This window comes from Lingula anatina, chromosome 2 (assembly GCF_051362555.1).
Source record: "Lingula anatina isolate TDL-2025a chromosome 2, LinAna3.0, whole genome shotgun sequence".
NCBI lineage: Eukaryota > Metazoa > Brachiopoda > Lingulata > Lingulida > Lingulidae > Lingula > Lingula anatina.
The window spans coordinates 36,672,501-36,695,340 of NC_141768.1; the positions used below are offsets into that span (position 1 = coordinate 36,672,501).

Here is a 22,840-nt window from a genome sequence, read left to right on the forward strand (position 1 = left end):
CTGACTGTATACATTGGTGGCTGGAGTCCTTAATTTGGGCATTTGTGCTCACAAATCTGAGGCTTGAGTTAGAAAACACCTAATCATTTTTATACTATAGGGCCTGACTGTAATTTCAGAATTCTAAAACAAAATTGAATGTGAAACACTTGAGATTTTATAAACATTCCAGTTTGGTTCAACTGAAAAACCAAAACCACTTCTGAGGGTAGGGGTGTCTTACTGCCATTGTCATAACATTATCATATCATAGCTGCAAGGTACATTTACCATTTGATTTGAAACCCAAATTTTAGTCATGTGAAAGAATCCCATCACAAGAAATCACTAGATAAGGTCGCATGAAAACAACCCCTAATTTAAAGTTGCACATTATGTGTATGCATTGAAAAACAAATATGAAAAATATACCAATTTTATTTACAAACCACTTGATACACCTTAACCTTGACATTGTGACTTAACATAAAGGATTTAATAACAGGAAATATTAATAACTGGTAAATAAGGTAACTGATTCACAAGAGTTTCATTGATGATTAACAATCAGTCGGCAGTAAAATGTTAAACATTTTTCCTCAACATAAAAAGTGATACATTTGATTAGTGCAATTTCAGTCAATAAAACTTTCAATTTACTTTTAAAATTTTATTAGAAACCTTTTTCTTTCTTTACATCAATATGATGCTGAACCATATGCCTAGTATGATGTCTTAATAATAAGCTTATGCTTTTCAAGAAGATAATTACATTTGTCATCTAACATAATCTTCAGTGGTTTAAAACCCTCATCATGAAATATATAGCATTTATACATTTACTACAATTGACAATATACATAATAGCCCTGCCCTGAGCTTTTAGCACATCTCAAACTTTTATCTTAAATTCATCACTCCCTAAGGATGGACATTCTATTAGCTGAACCTAAAACAAGATATGAACAAAACTTGGGAGGTTAAATAATAGTCTGTTAATATTACAGATGCATTATATGGCATTAAAATAATAATTTATTCTTCGCTGCTTTTTCTCATCACCAAGAGTCATTTACTACAGAGGATTTGGCAGTTTGAGCACCAATTAACGCCATGTAAAATTCTAGGGGCCTCAAACAACAATTTGCACAGCTTACTTCCATTGTACAACATGTCACAACAGACAGCAATCTTCTGCTGAACTCCAAATAAGCATGGGAACAACAAATGCAATGATGTCAGCTCCACAGTTATAGCTATGCCCCACCACATAATAAATATATGTTATGATCCAAACAATCACTGGTAAATAACAATGCTGATCACCACAATGTGACACAAATAGCAGAATAAATGCACCCCAATCACCTGTGTCAATTCAGTGGCTAGGATAGCATTCATTTCTGAAATACTGCCACTAGCTTTGAGAATTAGTTCTGAGTAAAGAAAATGGTAATTGGTTTTGACAATTTTTCATGGATTTCTCTGTAAATTTCAAAGGAGAAACTTGATGGGTTCAACAAATATAAGGGTAGAATGATCCACATTGGAATGAATGACAGGCAAATAGATGCAAGTAAAATGTGTCTCTCACTGAAGGTATGTTCAGTTTTATTTATTAGCAGAATATCTCTGGAGCAGCAAAGTATGGCAGTTGTCACAGACCCTCACAGGCTTGGCAGAGGATGGCAGTGGCATCTTGTTGTCAGAACATTCAGAGCAATAGATGTCTCCACAGTTGCGACAGTGGTGCTGAAAGCATTCAATATGTTTAAACCAAATGTGACGACTTTGAGCTGAATTGGGAAGACATGAATGTGTAGTCTACTGCTGTAGTCAAAAGATTTGATTCTAGTTTTAAGTCCCAAAAAGTTACAACTTTTTCATTTAGTATCATCTCTTTCATTTTTTGCCATTATAATTAAAGAGACCTTACAGATGAATTTTTTTTTATCAAAACTTTAATGACTTGCTAATTTCACACAAAATAGCTATCATAAGAAAGACAGACAGAAGAACCACAAAGTAAGGGAAATAATGGCACTTACTTTTCTCCTTGAAAGAGAGAATTCTTTGGTACAACCCTTACAATTAGTAGCCTCAGCATCATCAGCCCATTGCGCTTCCTTCAAGGCCTGCTGTGCTTCACGAAGATCCTCCATTTTCAATTTTGACCTTAAAAATGACAGTCAAGAATCTCATATTTAAGAAGAATATATATATATATATATATATATATATATATATATATATATATATATATATATATATATCAGGGTTATGCAAGTAAAACCTATTGAGCTTAACTTTTTCAAAACCATTTAATGGACATTGTTTGAGCCTAGAACTTGGCTGCCATCACTGCACGAAGTATACAAAACTAGAATGCAGGCAAGATTCCATGAGTGGGTTTTTTTTTTTTTTTTTTTTTTTTTTTTTTTTTTTTCAGAGATAAGAATGAAACTCTATGTGCTGAGAATGTACTCTTAAAAAGCAATATTAAAGTGACACCCAAAGCAAAGTGAAGTAGTACTGTTGTGTTATGTAGATGTGTAATCTGAGAAAACTTCAGAACCAGGAAAATATCTCTAAAAAATTGTTAGCTTTTTTTTTTCAATGTCACACTGGACTTGCTAGTCTACCATTATTTCTGACTCCACTCTATTCAAGTCCTGCAATATCTTGCTTGATTTTACAGTAAGTCGCAAGACTTTGGACTAGCTTGGTCAATTCCCATTGAAAGAGCCAGACACATATAAATTGTTGTCAATAAAAAAATCAACTAAAGTGAGAATTGAAAAATAACTAGCAGATCATTTACATGTACTGCCTACAACTTTTGCTGCTTAACGTGAAATTACGTAACAGCTTTATTAAAAAAAATTTTTAATGTCCTTTGTCAAATGATACATACTCGCTCAAATGAGAACCAAGTTCTGTCAAAGCTTTTTCCTGTTCCTCACAAGTTTGTTTCATACTTTCATGCCTCTTCATCAAGTCACTGTATTCCTGCAAGACAAGTCATTATCTAAGTTTAGATATAATGTTACAATTAGTTTGCTTAAGCACCATCATCAGCAGTATCCATTTAAGATTTTGATGTGGGCAGAAGACTCAGAAGATTGCATAATATTGGTCATCCGCCAACACCATCATCAGCAGTATCCATTAAAGTTGTCTGAGTGGGCATTATAGTTATCAGCGTGGGCAAAAGACCCTTCATTCAGAATATAGGATAACTTGTTTTTAAAATTCGCCATTTGATTTATGCAGAGGATCATTAATACAATACAAAACAACTGATTGTGTGAAATAGCAAAAAAACAGACAAATAAGTAACTTTTTACTACCTACCTGTTTTACCTTTCCCATCTGCTGTAAATCAGACTGCAGCTGAGACACCTTCCCCCTCTCCTGTTCCAGTGTCTTCTGGACCGTGCCCCGCCACTCTCGTTCAATTCTTAGATCTGTTTCCAAGGCAGCCCTGTGTTGTGAAAAATATACAAATGTCTTTATTGAGTGGAATTTTTCTTTCCGCAAGTCTGTAACAAGGGAGGATGTAGATTTTTCAATACAGTCAGTTGGTATAAGCCCCCCCCCCCCCCCACCCCACTCTACTCCATCTGAAATATCTGTTCAACTGTGCCTAACAGAAAATACGTAGTTCATGTTCTTATGAAGTCCAACTCAATACTCCTTGCACTTTTCAAACATGAATTAAGTAAATATTTTTTCTCTTTGAACAAACCTTACTATAAAGCAATTTCTAATATTTAAGAGCACCCATAGCTCTATGAAGAAAAAAAAGACTTGCTACAAGTGATGTTTAACTAAATTAAATGAAGAAATTAAATTGAACATCTCAAAGTGTATCTAAAATTGCCAATTAACACAGCAGTGGTGTATTTGGTTATAATAAGTATTTAACTGTCTAAATGAGGTTGGTTTTCATATACTGGGAAATATTTCAAAAATTGATAATATTTTTATTAACCCTATTCTATAAACCATTAACTACAAACTAGCCAGATTTGGGTAACTTCAACACTATTTATGCAATAAGATCTTTCAAATACAAATTTCCTTTCAAAACTAATTCACTTTCATTAATCACCATTAATACAAACTAGTTTAAGGCATAACTTTCCATTATAGATAAATAAATAAATCTAGTTGTTTATTCTATTTTCACTGTAAACTCAAACTGAGTCCATTTGCATGCAAAAGTAAAACACAGAACACAGCTTACTACAAAATACACAATAAACAGCTAAATGAACAATATTTTACAGAGCTAACATAAAACACAACACACAAATAATCTTCATTTTCCTAAACTAATCTAAGTCTCTTACCGCCTAGAATCTTTCTCTGCAAGCTGCTGACCCAACTTGCGTGCCGTCTCCTCAGCTGCAATTTTGTCTGATTCACATTGCTTTACTCTGATGAAGGTTACATCATGCAAAAAGAAAAAGAGAAGCAGGGATACATTTAATATTGAACAGATCATTTCAATAATAACAATAAATATAGACATTTTAAGATGATGAACAATATTTTATGAGTGCAGCAGCCATGCTGGCATGCAAGGCTCACATCAGTTGTAAAGCAAACAGGCCACTGATCCTCTCAACTAATAGTGACATTCATTTTGTCATGAAAACATTTCACTAAGCTGATGGAAATCTCATCTTATCTTGCAAAATTATGACATATTCCTGCTAATTTTGAGTGGGTACAAAGTTATTAGCTCAAATTAAATCATTCTATGAACTATGTTTGCACACAAAATACAAAAAAAAAATCTAATATTCTGTTTTCCCTTTTGCTTTCCTCCATTAATACACGCCATTTCTAAATATTTGCTTCAAAGTTAATTAAGTTTAAAACCAAACAGCAGCTCTCTAGATAAAAATTTCATGACTAGATTGATTCTCTAAATGCTTTTTATATGTTTTTTAATATCCCACAAAACACAAATACATTGACCCTACACATTCAAATAAATTACAGTTAAAGCAAACTGCATGAGAAAAGCAATGCTTCACAATACCATCATGTTAATTTTGTATCAAAAGACACATTTAAAAAAGAACTGAACTACAACAATATGGTAGGAAACATTTAACAATTACATGGAAATAAGACAAAATTAAAAGAGGCCTTAAAAACAGCCACAGCCTGCCATAAATTCACAATAAATCCATTATTAAAATCCCGTCCTGGTCATTTTTTTTTTCAACAATTATCAAGATCCAATAGGTTGCTTAGTATGTGAGGCCATGATCTCCTTTTCATTAAATATTGCTTCACAATTAAATTTCGGTTGAGCAAGGCAAAAAAAAAAAACAACTAATGTGGCAACTACGCCTTTCATATTTTCTACCTTGCCTCAATTTTAGGACAATATACTAGAAGTAAAAAATAAGTAAATAAAAAATTATTTTTAAAATCTCTGTTCTCTCTTTAAAACTAATTTTGTACCTTGCCTCCATGGCCCTCATTGCTTCTTGCATCTGGTTGGTCTTCTCTTCAAGCTTGGCAACAAGTTCTGTTTTGTGTTTTAGAGAGCCATCACATGCCTAAAGGTTCAAAGAAAATAGGTTTAGACCTTATTCATTAAGATTGTTTGAGGACATGAAAGTAGTTTTTTTTTTTTTTTTTCTTTTTGCATATAACTATCATCAAAACAAGTTTCTATGCCCTGCTTTAAGCCAGCTTTGAGTCCTGGTAATTTTTTCATGCCCCCGTTTGCCTGTTCATTCATATGCTATTATTTTAGTCATGTGTTACACACTTCCACTCTTGGAAAAGTATGTTATAATTGGGGAATGTAAAAGTATTTTTAGTTTCTTATTTCTAAAGACAGACTGGGCGTGTTTGGCGTTGAAACTGAAATATGTCTCGATCTTTGGAGAGTTTAATGTTGTGAATTTGTATTTTTTATTTTTATTATTTTTCTTTTGTATAATTTCCTGCGATAACTGCTTAAAAACCAATTGATATGCCCATTTAAGTTAGCAATCCCCACTTGTGGCTTAGATTGCTATTTTAAGGCTTGAATGTTACCACTAAAATGACCTGTTATTTGTAAAATGTGCATCAGTTAATCGTGCTCGCAATTTCCTTTCACATCGTCACGTTCTGAATAATGATTTCCAAACACCTGCATGTAAAGAAAGGGAAAAAGCTAAAAAATTCTCTTATGGAAATTATTTCACAGTTGGTATCAGTTAGGTACACAGTTGAGGACCATTCAATCCAGAGTTTTGAAATACAGCAGATAAAACACTAAAATGAACTAACAAACTATCATACTATAAATCAAAACTGTTACATCTGCTCATTATCCTACACTGGTAACAGGTACGAAGAGGACCTGACATTTCAGATTTCTTGATTTGTCTTTGATGCATTGTATTTATCAAAAATCAGCCAATTTACCATCTATACAGCTTAAACTTCTAATGAAAATTAGAAGTGAAAAATAATCCACATGATTCTATTCTAAAAATGTGGAAACATATCTCTGAGGCATAAAAATTCAAACTTTAATTCTGGCTGTTTCGAACATTTAGTTTTATTGCTCATTTTGAAATTGGTTCAAGGTAAGAGGTCAAGATGACAGCTGCTGTTCCATGGCATTTATGGCTAAAAAGCAGCAACAACAACAATAACAACAACAGAAAAACAAATTTTCACATTTTTGGTTAAATCTCATATACCTCCATCACATAATAAATTTGGAAGGAATTAATGAGAAATTTTTGACAATATTTATTTTTTTTCAAATTGCCTCAATACAGCATCAGGATTTTAATTTATTTTGATGAAGCTTCAAATTGATGGAAACAAAATAATGATATCAAAGTATAAAACTGGCTTGGGCCTACTTAGGGAAACATAGTCTTCAAAACATTTCGTGTAGTATTTTTGGGTTTTCAGGTCACAAAGGTGATGATTGCACAGTATTAAGAAAATTGTTGTGGACTGTAATTTCATTACAGTATGTATGCTTTCCTTTTTTACTTTAATAATTTCATTTATTCATTAATTTATCCATTTTTTCTATTTTCTATTTTTTTCATTCCATATCCAAAAAAACTGCCTCTTTAAGATGGGTGAACAAGAATTTAGACTCAAAACGTTGCTACTTACATCCAAAATAAAAAAGAATATTATCTTTCTAATAAAAATAATATTTTTGTATTTATACATCACATTATCAAGTTCAATTAAACATTCTACAATGCTAGAAGATATCATAAAACTTTTTGTGGAAGTTTTGTACTCTTTGACAACAAACTCAATACTTAGTCTTCTCTTTTGAAATGGTCCCTAAGCATGTAAATGATAATTGCTGTCAGAATTAAAGTTCATCTTCGCAAAAGTGGGCTCTTCCTAGGCGTCACTTCTTTCACCTTGAGGTAAAACTAACCATTTATAAGGAGGCAAAAGGTGGAGGAGCTAAGAATTTATTTGCGAGATAGCAAGAGACAACAGCCCGGATCTCAACAGTTGCTTCACAACTTGAAGAAGAGTCAAAGCTAAGAAAAGGTAAGTTACAAAAATGATGTAAGCTAAGAGAAATCATCATCCCAGGCATTCAAGGAATTGTTTTATGTAAACTTTTCATTTGTGCGTCTTATTTCTTTTGTTTTTTCAACAGTTTCAACTTGTTTCAAACTTGTTTCAGTGAACAAAGAATTTATCCTCTAGTTGCCAAAACCTTGTCAGTTCAACCAAGTTTATAAAAAACAACTTTTTTGACCAGTTAGACAACAACCGAGTGATAGCTAAACTTTGCTTTCCTATTCATATTTACCAGTTTTTTCTTTTTCTATCAGTTTTTTTTAATCTGCTTTTAAAAACAAAAAAATTGCAACTAATGTTGCAAGTTACATTTTTCTTTATCTATTTCCTATTTATATATTTATTTATTTTATTTATTAATTTACTTATTGTACCAATTGAAATTTCAACAAAAAACATGCTTCATTACAGGAAATTCTTGAATTCCTAATTTGTTGAATTTTGGGCATTTTTGGCAGAGCAACAACAATAAGATGAAAAAGAAACTGACAAAATGAGAAAATGCATAATTGTTCATTCAGGTTATTTCTTAATTCCTTTTTTGCGTGTAAATGAGATTAATTTGTTATCCTTGCCATAATTTTTACTAACACTAGAACTAAATTTAGTTCTTTTATGAGGATCCTTACAGGCACTAAAGTGTGTTTTTCAGCAGATGTGTTTTTAAAACAATGGCTGATATTTACTACGCACACATGGCATATAAGGATCTTCTCACAAAGTGCCAGTAAACGTCTGCTGGATAGTACATTAATGTCTGGTCTTAATATTCTGAACAAGGATCCTTTGACTAGGTCAGCCTGACTGCCATTCTAAACTCAGCCAAAAAAAAAAAATTTAGACACATTGCTATATTCAACAATTATGAAATAACCATATGAGCTAAGGTAAATATTTATACCAAATATTGATAGATAATTACTTTTTTATATACAATGATTATTTTCCTACTACATTACATAGCTTTTTAATTATTAGAAACAATTTGATTTTCTGAACTTTTTGATCAAGTGTATTTAACTATCTTCAAAAAGTACCATCTACGTCTGAAATGTCTGAAATAATAATAATAATAAGCTGTTTTGAGACAATAAACTGAGATAATGATAACCTATTTTTATAAACAATTATTACAGGAAAAAAATTGGAAGTATGAAAATAGTTCCAACTTGATAATAACTATAGTAATATCCATTATAATCAACTGACATCAATTCAAAGAGTCTTTATTTGACAAAGAAACTCAGGAGATAAGGAAAAACAAGCTGCTTAATTGACTTAATCAGTGACTTAACCTCCCAGCTAAAAATATATATATATATTTCTCAAATACAGACTTACTTGTATTGGCAATATAAATGTGATATGAAGCTACTTTTTTAACATATATGGTGCTGGTGGACGCATTTAGTCACTTATTTCTAGATTTTATTATTTTCTCTTCACTACAAAAAATTTACAGCATAGCATTTATATTCTCCCATAAAAACAGGACATTGGATTTAGCACATACTTATGATTTCCACACTTTCCTGATTAGCCTTTTTTTTTTTTTTTTTCGAATTACCATTGGAAGACATTTTCGAAAACATGAAATAATCACTGACTCAATTTCAGCGGTGCTAAAACACATCACAGAACTGAAACTATATCAGAATAAGACAAAATCTTCGTTAAACTATCAAGGGTGAGCTAGTTTATCCCTCTCAAAACAGGATAACCTCACTTATTTTCACTATTCTTTCATTATCTTGCAGATCACGATGTCTAAGCTGGTTCTGAGCTTGTCTATCATTGGGCTGATTCTGATGCAGGTGGTTTTGTACACATCTGCCCAGATGTACCACTACAGCAAAGGATGGGGACCTTCATCCTCTGGTAAAAGGAACTCCCCAGAAGATCTCTGTCAAGTCAGGCCTTTTATTAGAAAACTTGTCCATGATGTGATTCAGGTAAGGATTTTATTTGTAATTTCATTTATCTCTCAAATAATCAGCAATTTTAACTGCTGACAAAAATATAGAAGTAAAGGTTGACCTATCAAGACTATTTACTGGTCATAGACGATTCATTTGCAAAAGAGGGTTCTTACTGTAACAAATGTATCATTGAAAGATGATTATGTACTGTGAATAAACAACTAAACTCCATGTAAATTGAAGACTATCGTGTACTAAGTCATTCCTTAATTTTCAAACATGATATAATCATATAGATACCTGTCTTCAAGTTCTCAATTCTGACCAAAAACTCAAAATCATTCCAATTGGATCACTGAGTTTTATTTAACCTCAGTTCTTTAAAATTATTTATTTATTCATTATTTATTTATTTATTCATTTTTGTCTGTGGAAGAACAACCATATAAAAGTGACAGAGCATTGTATGAAGTGCCATGATTACTTACAAAATTTTAACAATTTGATCATATGGCATTACCCAACACAACATTCTAAAGACCTGCAGATCCACTTGAGTTCTTGACAGAAAGCATTTTTCTGTGGGCAACAGGAACTCTTTAAATATCTTGAAAAAAAATTAGATGCTGGGATGGCTAAGAATTTTGGAACTTGTTTGTAATTAAAATGTCTCCCTACCATAAGCTATGAAAGTTATTGTGCACCATCAAAAAACATGAAGAAAAGAAGAACTGATACCTTCATTTGCAAAAAAACATAAATGTGATCAAAGATTATGTGACATGATCGAAATAGACTCTTCACTGAGCAATACTGGTCATATTTTTGGCATCAAGAAGTATAAAATCATCTTTATTTTGTAGCAGGAATGTTCATGAATACAATACTAGTGAACTTTTCAGGAAAATTCATAATTACACACTCTCGCTTCTCCACAGTGGTAAACACTAATTACCCTCTTCCATCAGACTTCTGATTACCATCATCAAGTGGAAAGATCACGTTTCCACAGGTAATGATGTGAAACCTGTAAGATGTTACCAGTCAAAATGAGTATAAATGGGACAATAATGGCTTTTGTATAACCTCGCTTCCTAATGCATCCTCCGAACCCTACTGCTCAAAAGGTAATGTTTCTTAAAGCAGGTGCTTCAAATGATGAGGTCTAGTTAACAAGAACATCATCGTAAATATTATGACCCTAAATTACATCCTGGTGCACTCATTTTGATGTAAAACTACTGGTCTTGTTATTGTGATGATCTTATAATATGTTCTAATTATCTCTGAGATTGCATGGGATCAAGACAACAAAATGCTGAAAATGCTTCATGTTGTTATGGTTAAAAATAAAATATATTTCAGGGTTTGTTTTCTCTTTAAATTTTGCTAATACTTATGTAAAATATATAAACTCATATTCTTGAACTTTTTTCATACAATAAAATTTAAACTAAAGGCCTATTCCCAATGTAACTAACGTTCAACTTTGATTGATCCAACTCTGAAGGTCCTCTCGATGAATACAATCAGATAACAAGATTAACACACCTCCTGGCATTGAGTAGAATATACAGAAAAGCTGGTGATTATACAAGTACCTTCAAAACAAGAGTAAGAGAGTCATTCAGTTTATCTGATTGCATTCTGCAAGTCTCACCACAAAGTTTGATCAATCTACATAGAACGATGGTTACATTGGAAATGGGCCTTAAATCTGTTTTTAGTTATTTCATACATATGTATAATTTCATATTGAGTTTGAAAGTTACAGTTAACAACACAGTAGAAAAACTGCACAGTTGTATTTTGTATAAGAACAGACTGAGATTTTACACAAACCAATATTTCTGATCACTTCAGGGTGAGTTTGAAAGGCTAAAGACGGTGTGTGCCCATGGCCAGTGGCTAGGAGGTGCTGGAACAACCCAGAGTTTATGGGAACAGGTACAGACACATTTAACATAGTCTACCTACTGAAATATCACCAGTTTTACCTAATATCATCAAATATGTACCACAGTAATACCATCTTGTTTAAAAACATGCCACGGAATAAGTATGGAAAATTATAGACAATTGCATTTGCATCTTACAGATAGAGCGCAGACTTCCCCAAGATGAACCAAGTTTGGAATGAAGATATTTTGCATTGTTTGTGATTTCTGGCAAAAGTCAAGACATGCAAGCAGAAAAATTACAATGAACTTTTACTGTTCTCATGTAGTAAGACTGCACTACCTTGTTAAAGGCACAAGGGCATTAAAAACTGGAATGGATAACCATTGTATTTCTGTTGTAAAATGGATTTTTTTCCAAAAGATCATTCATTTCTATTTCCTTTATACCTGACTTGTGTATTAGTTCACAAAATTATAAGGTGTTCAATTCAGATGTGAAAAATAAAAAAAAAATGTAAGATCTCTAAAATGTGTTTTTAAAGCATTGTTTCATTTTCTTGGGATAATAATCGGAAGACATTACCGCAATGACGCAGGAGAAAATTAGAAACAATATAATCTTCAATGCATTTTGTATTATTATAATCATTAAAGAAATTTCCATTCTCAGTTTTCAAGTGCCTACCACATCTCAAATAATTGCATGGGATTGTGGTCTACCTAAAACACATAATCAATGCAGTAATGATGGGATAGCAAATATCATTCATAATCAATTCAAATGGTTTCTTTTATAAAATATTTAACTGCACTGCTCCTTTCCTCAAGAGTTATAACAATATGGTGAATTAGTATTAAGATTAACTCTTCCTTACTAAAAATTCAATTGACACACTTTCAATCTTTGATATTATGTACTGTTATTATAACATAAAACAGAACTTCAAATATGTGTCTAATCATGAAGAATCAGTTAATGTGCACTGGTTCATGCTTGCATGAAAAAATCTACCTCTTGGGCCTTGACACTATTTAGATTATAATACATTTTGTCCAAACATGCACATATACAGAAACGAGCCTTCCCAATTTTTACCAACTTTACCTCACTCTTTTACTAATATCAAACCTCTCAACAACACATTTCTCCCAACTTACGAGCCTACTTACCTGCAGTTTGTTGTACAGCTCCAAATTAATCTGTTTTATTTCATCTAACTGCTTTCTCAGAGATACAACGGTGTCCTGCTTCTCATGGACATCTTTCTCCAGCAGTCTCATAGCCATCTCCATCTCTGTTTTCATGCCTATTTGCAGTTCTAATTCTTTTTCAAGGTCCTATGAATATTACACAAAGTCTAAATATATGTATTTTCAAAGGAGAGTTCTGTCATTAAACTCCTAATAAATTGTACCAAATGTGTTTTCAATGCTACAGTTCTGACTACATTGAAACTGTTTCTGTGTATGGATAATGATAATGACTACCACAGAAAATTTTGTCATAAGAATATCACAGGCAAATTCAATTAATCAAACAGAGAAGTGCAAACACCTCTTTTTCTCACAGTTAACTTCATCTTTTATCATTATAAATTTTATGACAAATGAAACAGGTTGATTGTCAATGTCATGCTGCCCTCATTGTCTTCTTAGCATCAAAACCAAGAATACAGTTCAGTTTCACTTTCTCCAATACAACCATGCAAGTAAGTTAAACCAAGACTTTCAGGTTCCCTAGGATCATTCTCCAACAAAAACAACAACAATATGCATCACAGAAGAAATAAAATGGTAAGAAAAAAACAGAGCAGTATGCAAATTAAATCAAATACCAACATTACGACATTAAAGATAGGCAGGGTATGGGTACAAACCATTCTCATTTGGATCTCCTCTTCCTCTCTTTTCTTTGAATCGGCATATAAATGATCCAGACCTTGCCGAGAGGTGATATAGGTCTCCCGCTCTACTGACAAGTCAGCCTGAGCAGACTGGAAAGAAGGGACAGGGACACATGCTAACTTTCTCCTCTTTTTAAATTGTCCACAAAATTTTCATCAGATTGCTCTAATGTTTGTCAGTTTTAGAAAGGGACATTTTACCTTTTTTTTTTCTTGTTTTTGATTTTTTTTTTGTCCTGACCTCAATTTGACACATAAAACTTACAAACAAGCATGCTATACATACATAAAACACATGCATACAAACAGTGCCAAGCTTAATAAAATTACCCAAAATATTTTTCATGAAATAAAATGTCAAGGTGTTTGGGATTAATGAGCAACTAAAGATAGCTGCACAAGAGGTTAAATATCTAAAATGATTGCCACCAACCAGAAGTCAAATTTAAGTCTGCAGAGAAATATAATCTTGACTGGCACAATCCCGCATTTTTACACAGATTTTTTTTAAATTTTTATCAAATTTAAAATCCATAGTAAATCAGGTAGCCAATTCTTTGAAATATTTAAAAAGAACATACAATCTCGCTATTTCAAGCAAAAACAATGTGTAAGTACAGTATGAATTGCATGGACTGTAACAAAGACAACCGGTGAGGTTAACTGAAAACACATGATTACATATAACAAATCAAATCAGGTTTGAATTGTAAACAATGCAGACAAACAATGGAACAATGGAATTTTATCAATGAAATGACTGGTTGCATTTTACCTGCTTTCTATGTTTCCCCTTAGACATGAAATGAAATGTTAACACTTATAATCCAACTTTCTAATGAACATAACAGATATTTCTTGTTATAGAAAAATCATATTGAAGAAGAAAAATATTTAGGTCTGAAAATTGCACACTATAATAACATACATCTAATAATTCCTATTTGATTTACTTTTCTTTGATATGAATACAGTAAAATGCTCAAATTTCAGAACATACCTCCATTTTCCTTTGATAACTTGTCTCCAGGCCTTCTTTTTCTTGTCGTAACTGACTGTTCTCTTCCTGGAGGGCCAAGATATTATTTTTAGATATTGCAAGATCTTCTCTCATCAGCGTGTTGGAAGTCTGCACAGCCTCCATCTTTTGCTGAAGATTAGTCACAGTGGCACTAGAATTCAATGTTGAATGCACTTATTGACAATTTGAAAGTACTAAACATATATGTACAATATTCTGAGATGAAAATTCTATTCATAGCATAAAGCTATGTAGTGATTGTTTTTTGAAAGAATCATTAATTCTATCAAATACTGATCTTATCAAATCCCTCTCTTACGTCATTTAATATAAACTCTTTCCCTCTTAAATCATAAAATGAATGAAATCTCCCAAAAGGATAAAAATTCCCATTACTGGTAGACAGAAATTTGTCACAATGCTTTAATGGATAATTAAGTAGATAAGTAGAAAAACCTCTGTATCTTATGCTTCCACTATTTGATAATATTTACTTAAGGTGTCTGTTTAATTCTTCAAGGTAATTTTTTTGGTCCAAGATGGCTGCCATCTTTGCGTTTCCCTCAGAGCTATAAAAAAAAAGAAGGAGTTTCAGTTGAATCTACAAAATATTGCAAAATATGTTATATCTACAAGAGCTAGCAAAATGCACAGGTATTTACATATCCTTTCAAACATAATTATGCAATGGATATATATTCATATCTATAGATCTAAATACTTGCAGACACAATATAAACAACATGTGACTGATTTATTTCCATATCACCTTTTTCACAACTCACCCATCTTCTTCATCATTCTGTCCCAAAAAACTGTTGTCTTTTAGGTATAAGCTGAAATCAATGACACCCATCTGAAAATAAAAAAGAAATTGCAATAAGGTACAATTGTCAGGACATAATTATATTATATTATAATAACAAATTCCCAAATAGTTCATATATCAGGATGCTTTTGAGGTCTTTGGACTGAGTATGAAAAATACCAAAAATATGTATTCCGGTCTTCTCACGAAAGCAAAATGAATATCAATTGCTAAATTTTTTTAATGTCAATTTTGATACAGAATTTGTTTTGGTTTACCTTTTGACACTAGAAACAGGCTTTTATGGGTGTCACCAGCCAGCAAGTCACCCCACACCCCCACCCCTTCAGACTTTGGGATTTTAAATACCATAACATGCAATCTAAGCATCTGGTGACATCAGATGACGGTCTAGTCTGCTCCAATTTTGAAAAAAAACATAGAAACCTATTGTACTTACTGGTTCATCAAGATCATCTTCTTTGATACAAATGTTACAGTCTATCACATTCAATCCCACCAGGAGGCCACTTATAACTATTCCCTCTTCTTCTAGCATAAAAGCACCAGGTTCATAGAAATCTCTGTAAAAATAAAGATTGCATATTACCTGATGTTGCATGCACCCTATATTGTGAATAAAATTATTTTATCATAACACCATTTGGGGTATGTATCACAACCAACACAATACACACAGCTTCCACACAATGTTTGTTATAAGCTAAAAGCACAACTGATTTAAATCCCTAAGAGCCTTGACAGGTATATAATTTATTCTAAAAATATGCTTTACTCATCTTCTGATGGTTCTTGGCATACAAAATGGTCTTAATATAGCAGCCTGTTCAGTTGGTACTGTGATCATCTTTAGTTCCCATTATCTGAACACCCAATTTAACTGTTTAGTCCAGCCTGCGTCATGGCTAGGGGGTATATTCCAATGGGTTTGTAAGCTTCTTTGTATCATTTACAGCATTTTACCAATGGAGGCAGGGAGACCATCAGAAATCAGCAGCATCGCTTTTGAACTGTAATAAGCCATATCTAGTTGGTGGATGAGTACTCGGATGATCCATTTCCCCTTACACCTTCAATATGCACAGAGAATCATCTAATACTTACACAAGTACATCATCCTTTTTATCTATGAGAATTTTGAAATAATCAGCAAGTCTCTTCTGCATCAAGGCCAATCTCAAAAATGCACGAGCTCTTCCTAGAGGTGTCCTGGTAAAAACAATATGTTTTCTAATATCACCCAAAGATAACTTCATTATATCCATGTTAATCTACTCTTTATGATACTGATGCTGGTCAATAAATATGACAACAAGACAGTCAAATAACAAAACATTCAAAAATAAAAAAATAAATTATAAATAAAGATAATATTATAATATAAGATAAGGGTAAATACAATAAATGGACCTGTAACTATATAAGCAATTTAATAGTATTACTAATAAACATAAAAAAGAAAGTTAGAAACCAAAAACATTGATGATAACGATGAATGCATTAGTGTAGGTCCTACTTTGAAAAATAATAGAATTGATTTAAAACTGAACGTGTAATTACTAATTTTGGTCACTGCAGATATTGTGAAAACAATGAGAATAGTAAGATTGTATGTAGATGAAGCTCATAGTGGCACATGACCCTTATTTCCAAGGCACTGAAAAGGAGTACCCTGTTGCTGCAACTAACAACAGTGATATACAGTTCGATGCATCCTGCTGTTATTGTTCATGATACAGCAGATCACCAACAGCATGCTGGAGCATGGGGTTTATCTTGAGAAGCTATTGTGTTATTGTTGTTATCTATGTCATTTTGATGTGGTTGTTATACTTGGCAAACTGTCAATTAGTATGTCCTCCCCATTCTATTCACAAAATGGAAATTATAATTCTGTGTAATCCTCTTTCCACGTCGCACTGCAAGTCTTTTTTGTAACTACTGCTGCTCATTCATATTTTCAAAAACAAATTTTTCAATCATAACATATACATGCTTGCTGTGGCTGACAGTTATGGTCTTTGACATATCATAATAAAAAATCTCCCTTTTGGGAAATTGTTCAAAATGCGTGAGTCACCTAAAAATACTAATTGAGTAAAGCAGGAAAAAAATCCAGAAGAGTCTGACATTTCATGAGTAAGAATAAATCAATACGAAAACTACTGAACTGGAGCTCCAATGCTCACTAGTCCATTATCATTGAAAATAAATTTCAACAAGACAGTGATACTTACTTGAGATTTGGCATATCTCTTACACTGGTTGTTATCTCTTCTGCTTCTGACACATGCTTTTCTATTTGTTCTAACACTGGGAAGAATTCTCGCTTATCTCGCAAAATGCTCTTTTTAGCTGAAAAAAATGTTATAGATACTGATCTGAGCTTGGTTTAACCTAAGCTACTGCAGATATATAATATAATGCAAAGACCTAACACTAGACAGAGTATATTGCTGATGATTCATTTTTCAATTTGATTTATCTTAAACAAATTAATTTCATAAACAAATTTTAAAGCAAAAGGGAGTAAACAAAAAGAAAAGAAAAACTATGATGTTCTGGCACTATGAAATATATACTTATACAAAGTAATCTTGGTTCCTTGCAACATTTATGGTTAAAACAATTTACTCTGGCAGAGAAAAAGCATTTGGCTTTCTTTCATCAACTTAGTACTGAGTTAGTGATAAATTTACTAAAACCCAAATGCATGGACAGATTAAAATCTTACGTTTGAGCCCATGGCGAAGAACATGTTCCAAAACAACAAAAAACTGTTGTAGCGGAACAAAATCATCATCCAACATCCTGCCTTGAGATAGAGAAGAGTCAATCAGCTCTTTGATGACTAGTTTTGCCACGTGAAGCAAGTTGGACCTTTCAATAGCCATAGGATCCCTCCCTAAAAACAATTATAACAAAATTTAATGAGAGATTTGCAAATATATATTTAAGGATGGCTTCGATAAGTCAAAGAATTTTACCGTTTATTGGCAAGAGGATTTTGTCCTAGAATTTAGAAATGTGATGTTAATTTAGTAAAATGTTCATTTTTCAAAAATATTTAAAGACATGTTAAGAAGATATAGGTTCCTAAAAATACAAGCCACATTCTACTCATAACTGAGAGTGGTGATGAATAAAAGAAATAACAGAACCAATGACGCAAAAGGGATGAGTCTATGTGCATTGATTAAAAATGCCGTAACTTCAAAACCTGACATAACAGCCATCTCTGTCATCTATGCCTCACCTAAACACAAACTAGCATAAATAAAATGAAAAATATTTGATAAAAATTCTGCAATTCATGGCTTTCTTGGTGAAAATGCACTCATTTGGATAAAGATATATTAAAATTACCTATCAAATTATGAGAAAAGTTCAGTGTGTATAGACAAGTATGGACAAAAAAATCAATAAATGTCTAAACCACCCAGCATCATTAGAAGCATAATGTCAGGGATCAAGTACAAATACTTTAATAAAATCATAAACACCCAGTCTGTAAAATATAAGTAAGTATACAAAGCAAAAATAGTGTTCACTTGAATTACGTTTGTTATCTCATTGGTCTTAGCTGGAACAACCACACTAGCTACCTTATTAAAAGAATATAAAGATAGGAGATTCGGGAGGGGGAGAAACTTCTGAACAAGGTTCCCTACTCTATGTACACCTTCTGCAAATTTTGGGCCGCCACACCCCCCCTGTATTCAGGAGTTAATCTACTGCTGACAATGCCATATTACTAGTGAATAGATCTACACCTTTTGAAATCAACATGTACACAACCAACTACCATTTGTCATCTATTTTGGTATAGCCCATATGGTTCAATAAACAGAGTTTATAAAGGAAGTGCATTCATGTAAGTATTGGCACCACTTTTGCAGGAAATTTGCAGTCTTTATGCTATACTCATGGGGTGGATTAAGCAAGCTAAAAGCAGTTATTCTCAATATGCATCTGCACGCTGGGTTCCACATAGGGGCCTAGCCAAGGTAGTACTTTCTTATTTCAAGGTAAATCTACCATATATTAATACAAAAGGAACACAACAGTTTCACTTTTGATCATAAAGTTTGTATATCACATAGCTGACAGGAGTCATAAAGATACTTTTCTAACATTTAATAGTCTATCTTTAGCTGAAAATGACATTTACTCCAACCTATACAAAAGCAATAACATACTCTTTACTACAGTATCTACGAATATAATACATAAATATAGATACTCAGAAACTTAGAAATACTAAGAAACCATTCCCCTTTGAAATGACAGGTCCTCATTTCTGATATATAATCTATGAACACACAATAATAGAATGAAGTATTGATTTGGTAGTAGCAGCTAATAACAAGACTGTGCTTCAAACAACTCTGTCTTCCCTATCAATCCACTGTATCAAATAACATGATAACCTGGCAGAAAATATTTTCAAACATGAAGACACATCCTGGTAAAGCATTAACTTTCATGCTTTACCAAATCAAGCCTGTAGGCTGGGCTAAGGAGGAACAGAGGATGAGGTGTTTGAGGGCTTCCAGACACTGTTCAAAAGAAACACTTATGGCTGGGCAAAGGGATACTGTGAATCAAAATAAGATCTTGGTTCTATGTTAGGCTTCCCAGTATTTTTTTCAGGGAAAGAGTCCTCTCCTTTGAAATTGCTGTCTACATGCCTGTAAATGAATGTTTTATGCTAAAACAAGTATCCTTCATGACTGCTTTTTGATAGAGAATGGTATTTCCATTTGACAAGTGTCTCATGATTCCAGAAGATTGAACACCTCATAGAAAATAACTGGAGGTTGAATCTAAATCCACAATTACCTAGACTCCAGAATTAATTAATACATACTATGTAAAGTAGCTAATATTACATATAAAATGTATTATAAGAGACTGACCATCATCAGTGGGTGACATGAGCATACTGTGCTGCATATCTAACTGCACATCTTGCAGCTCACGCAGACATAGCCAATCTCCATCCACAGACACTCGGAAGTTACACAGATAAATAGTCTCTTCTGCCATTTTGAATTTCCAGAAAAAAACCCTGCAAAACAGCTCCCAGAAATGCCAGCTGATGAGATGAGATGAGAGAGTGAGTCACTATTCCAGGGAAAAGCTTTTCCCAGGTAAATATATCCAAACCAATGGGTTCCTCGGTGCTTGTTGCGATAATGGAGATTCTGTTCTTATGGGTCAATAATTCTCTAAGACCATTCCATACAGTATAACACTTGCCAGTGCAGGCTTTCTGGCACTGCTTGCCAATCTATTGATTTCTGCATATGTTTATGACTCGGATGCTCACCAGACAGTAATCTAATCACCAAGAGACTTTAAGGGATATGCAACAATTGTCACTGAAATGGGTTAATATGCCTTTTTGTTCATCCTAGAGCTTAACTGGTTTTTAAGACATGTGCTCTGAGGATTTAGAGTATAAATATTACAGCTCATTATTAATGTTGCCATTAATAATGATGTATGAATGCATTCTGGCTTCTCTAACACATTACTGCATATTCTCTCTCTCTCTCTCTCTCTCTCTCTCTCTCTCTCTCTCTATATATATATATATATATATATATATATATATAATAAAAAGAAAAAAAGAACAGCAACTTTTTTTTTGCCCCGACCGGTTTCTTTCTTTCTTCAGGGTTTTTTGTTTATTTGTTACTAGGTGATGTCATGAAGGCTAAAATGTGACGTCGTCTGAGTGGGCATATTAGGGAATGCCCTATGCACAAAAACAAGGACTTTCCGGTATTCCCATTTTATAAATTCACTAGGGAAACAACCCAAACAGAAAGGGAAATGAAAGAAAATCTATTCATTAATAAGTATAAACCTACATTGAATAGATAAAAGCATTGGTAAAAGTAACAATTAAACACCCATTGTTACAGATGTCACATTTTAGCCTTTATGACATCACCTAGTAACAAATAAACAAAAACCCCTGAAGAAAGAAAGAAACGGGTCGGCGCAAAAAAAGTTGCTGTTCTTTTTTTCTTTTTTTACTTTTAATATATATATATATACACACACACACACACACACAACACTAAATTCATTTCATAGAGAAAAAACACATTTTAATGATGTTTTACTCAAATTCATTTTTTGTTAAAATAACAAAACGTGAAATCTTGGATTTTTTACTTTAAATCAACTATGTCTGTAGTGAAAATTTAATTAAATATGCATATATTTCAAAAATCATTTTTACATATAAACTTTTTAAATTTCATGTTGAAAAGTCTTCTTAATATTTTATGGATTTACGACTTAAAATAAACAAATATATTATTAATATAATTTAATTATTATTACGTTAAGGCTACAGTATGTCTGCAGATATTGCAAATACGAGTCGGACAAAATTATGTTGGCAGAAAGATAACATGTAGTGCTATTTTTAAGATAGAGTTAATGCATAGCATCTCAACAAATAAGTATGTTTACCATACTTTAAACCATTTTCAGTGCAACTTTGCAAACAATTCCATTAACTTGCACATTGCACCTTACAATACATATAGTGACTTGACCCAGCTGCCTGCATACTGTCAACTTTCCGTTTTTTTTTTTTTTGTTTGTTTTTTTTCCTTTCTTTTTCAACAAAAATAAAATAGCAATAATGTTATATCTTGCACTTTACACATTTTGATCTAAGACCCTTTCCAAATTGTAGGGTATACTAATCTGTACAGCAACTTTTTTGAGGGATCAACAGCTTGATAGCCTGCCTATTAAATCTACACAGAGATCTACAATCATTCTGACCAGCTACCTGGATTAATTTTAAATGGTTATTTTAAAAACTTGGAAACAAACTTGTGAAAGGGAACAAATCCTTTGGAAGCATAATGTTAGGACCAGTCAAAATATTGTAATACAGACAAGATATGAAAAGGATCAAGGGCCAGAATGCAGGACACACTCCGAGATTGACCTCTACATTGATGAAGGATGCAATCAAAATCCTCTCAACATTTTGGTCTATTATTTACTAGTTATCAAATATTCATCCAATTTATCTGAAGTCTACCAAGTACCCCTACTTGAACACATACTCAAAGCCTCTTATAGTAAATCATGCTATCTGGATTCGAATACAGATAAATTGTGAATGAAACTGATGGATTCAAATATAATTTTAATGATACTAAATTAAAAAACCTCGAGTATATCGTGTAAAGATGATCTAATAATCCAGAACTTTTTTGGAGCCACCGAGCCACATCAAGTAATGCAACTTTATCAAATATCAATTCACTCTATACACAACCTTCAAAATGCACATTAGGTCTCGCTCAATACGCTCTGATATCTGACACAAACACGAACCAGGAAATGCACAAACCCTGAAAAATCTGACAACATTACTTACTTTCGCGTTTAGGTTTGGTTTTATTCGCTCCAGGATCTTTCCCCCTGATAAAAGCAATAACAGGAGATGGCCAGTAAGATGATTCATCTTTCTGAGTAGTTGCAATGGGTTTTGCTACCCCTGGGTCCCCGCCAGCTGAAGATGTATCCGTAAGAGGAAGACCCTCCACACTGGGCGCTGCCATCTTGTTTACGAGAGCTCTCCTGTGATTGAGATTTACCCTCGATCCAAAGTCATCTTTTTATGATTTTGTACTAAGCTGTACCTATTATAT

The 22,840-nt window shown here is 32.8% G+C and overlaps 2 protein-coding genes across 6 annotated transcripts; one reads left to right on the top strand and one right to left on the bottom strand.

Annotated features, from left to right (window-relative positions):
- Positions 1-399: 399 nt before the first annotated feature.
- On the bottom strand, positions 400-22,783 carry LOC106161606 (RUN and FYVE domain-containing protein 2). Of its 4 annotated transcripts, none has more exons than XM_087004213.1 (17): positions 22,567-22,782; positions 17,881-18,051; positions 17,384-17,501; positions 16,251-16,355; positions 15,586-15,709; positions 15,103-15,173; positions 14,812-14,886; positions 14,297-14,468; positions 14,072-14,089; positions 13,270-13,386; positions 12,563-12,730; positions 5,464-5,561; positions 4,335-4,421; positions 3,334-3,463; positions 2,894-2,988; positions 2,028-2,154; positions 400-1,731 (listed from the first exon to the last, which is right to left on the bottom strand). In XM_087004213.1, the coding sequence occupies exons 1-17, from the start codon at positions 22,748-22,750 to the stop codon at positions 1,591-1,593; spliced, it is 2,001 nt and encodes a 666-aa protein (XP_086860339.1). In that variant the 5' UTR covers positions 22,751-22,782; the 3' UTR covers positions 400-1,590. The 4 variants fall into 4 exon arrangements, with proteins under 4 accessions (XP_086860339.1, XP_086860340.1, XP_023933145.2 ...); XM_087004214.1 differs by lacking the exon at positions 22,567-22,782 and adding an exon at positions 20,066-20,232; XM_024077377.2 differs by lacking the exon at positions 13,270-13,386 and having other exon boundaries at positions 22,567-22,783.
- LOC106154811 (uncharacterized) lies at positions 7,438-12,214 on the top strand. Of its 2 annotated transcripts, XM_013529310.3 has the most exons (4): positions 7,438-7,536; positions 9,330-9,524; positions 11,355-11,438; positions 11,590-12,213. In XM_013529310.3, the coding sequence occupies exons 2-4, from the start codon at positions 9,336-9,338 to the stop codon at positions 11,629-11,631; spliced, it is 315 nt and encodes a 104-aa protein (XP_013384764.2). In that variant the 5' UTR covers positions 7,438-7,536; positions 9,330-9,335; the 3' UTR covers positions 11,632-12,213. The 2 variants fall into 2 exon arrangements, with proteins under 2 accessions (XP_013384764.2, XP_086860344.1); XM_087004218.1 differs by lacking the exon at positions 7,438-7,536 and having other exon boundaries at positions 9,125-9,524; positions 11,590-12,214.
- Positions 22,784-22,840: the final 57 nt, after the last annotated feature.

What these genes read in the sequence shown, in the direction of transcription:
- LOC106154811 (XM_013529310.3), top strand. Translation starts at nt 9,336, where the DNA reads ATGTCTAAGCTGGTTCTGAGCTTGTCTATCATTGGGCTGATTCTGATG. An exon ending in TTGTCCATGATGTGATTCAG is followed by an intron (nt 9,525 to 11,354) that starts GTAAGGATTTTA and finishes TGATCACTTCAG; the next exon opens with GGTGAGTTTGAAAGGCTAAA. An exon ending in CCCAGAGTTTATGGGAACAG is followed by an intron (nt 11,439 to 11,589) that starts GTACAGACACAT and finishes TGCATCTTACAG; the next exon opens with ATAGAGCGCAGACTTCCCCA.
- LOC106161606 (XM_087004213.1), bottom strand. Translation starts at nt 22,750, where the DNA reads ATGGCAGCGCCCAGTGTGGAGGGTCTTCCTCTTACGGATACATCTTCA. An exon ending in AGGAGATCCAAATGAGAATG is followed by an intron (nt 12,731 to 13,269) that starts GTTTGTACCCAT and finishes TAATATTCATAG; the next exon opens with GACCTTGAAAAAGAATTAGA. An exon ending in CTTGGTTCTCATTTGAGCGA is followed by an intron (nt 2,155 to 2,893) that starts GTATGTATCATT and finishes GTCATTTTTAAG; the next exon opens with GTCAAAATTGAAAATGGAGG.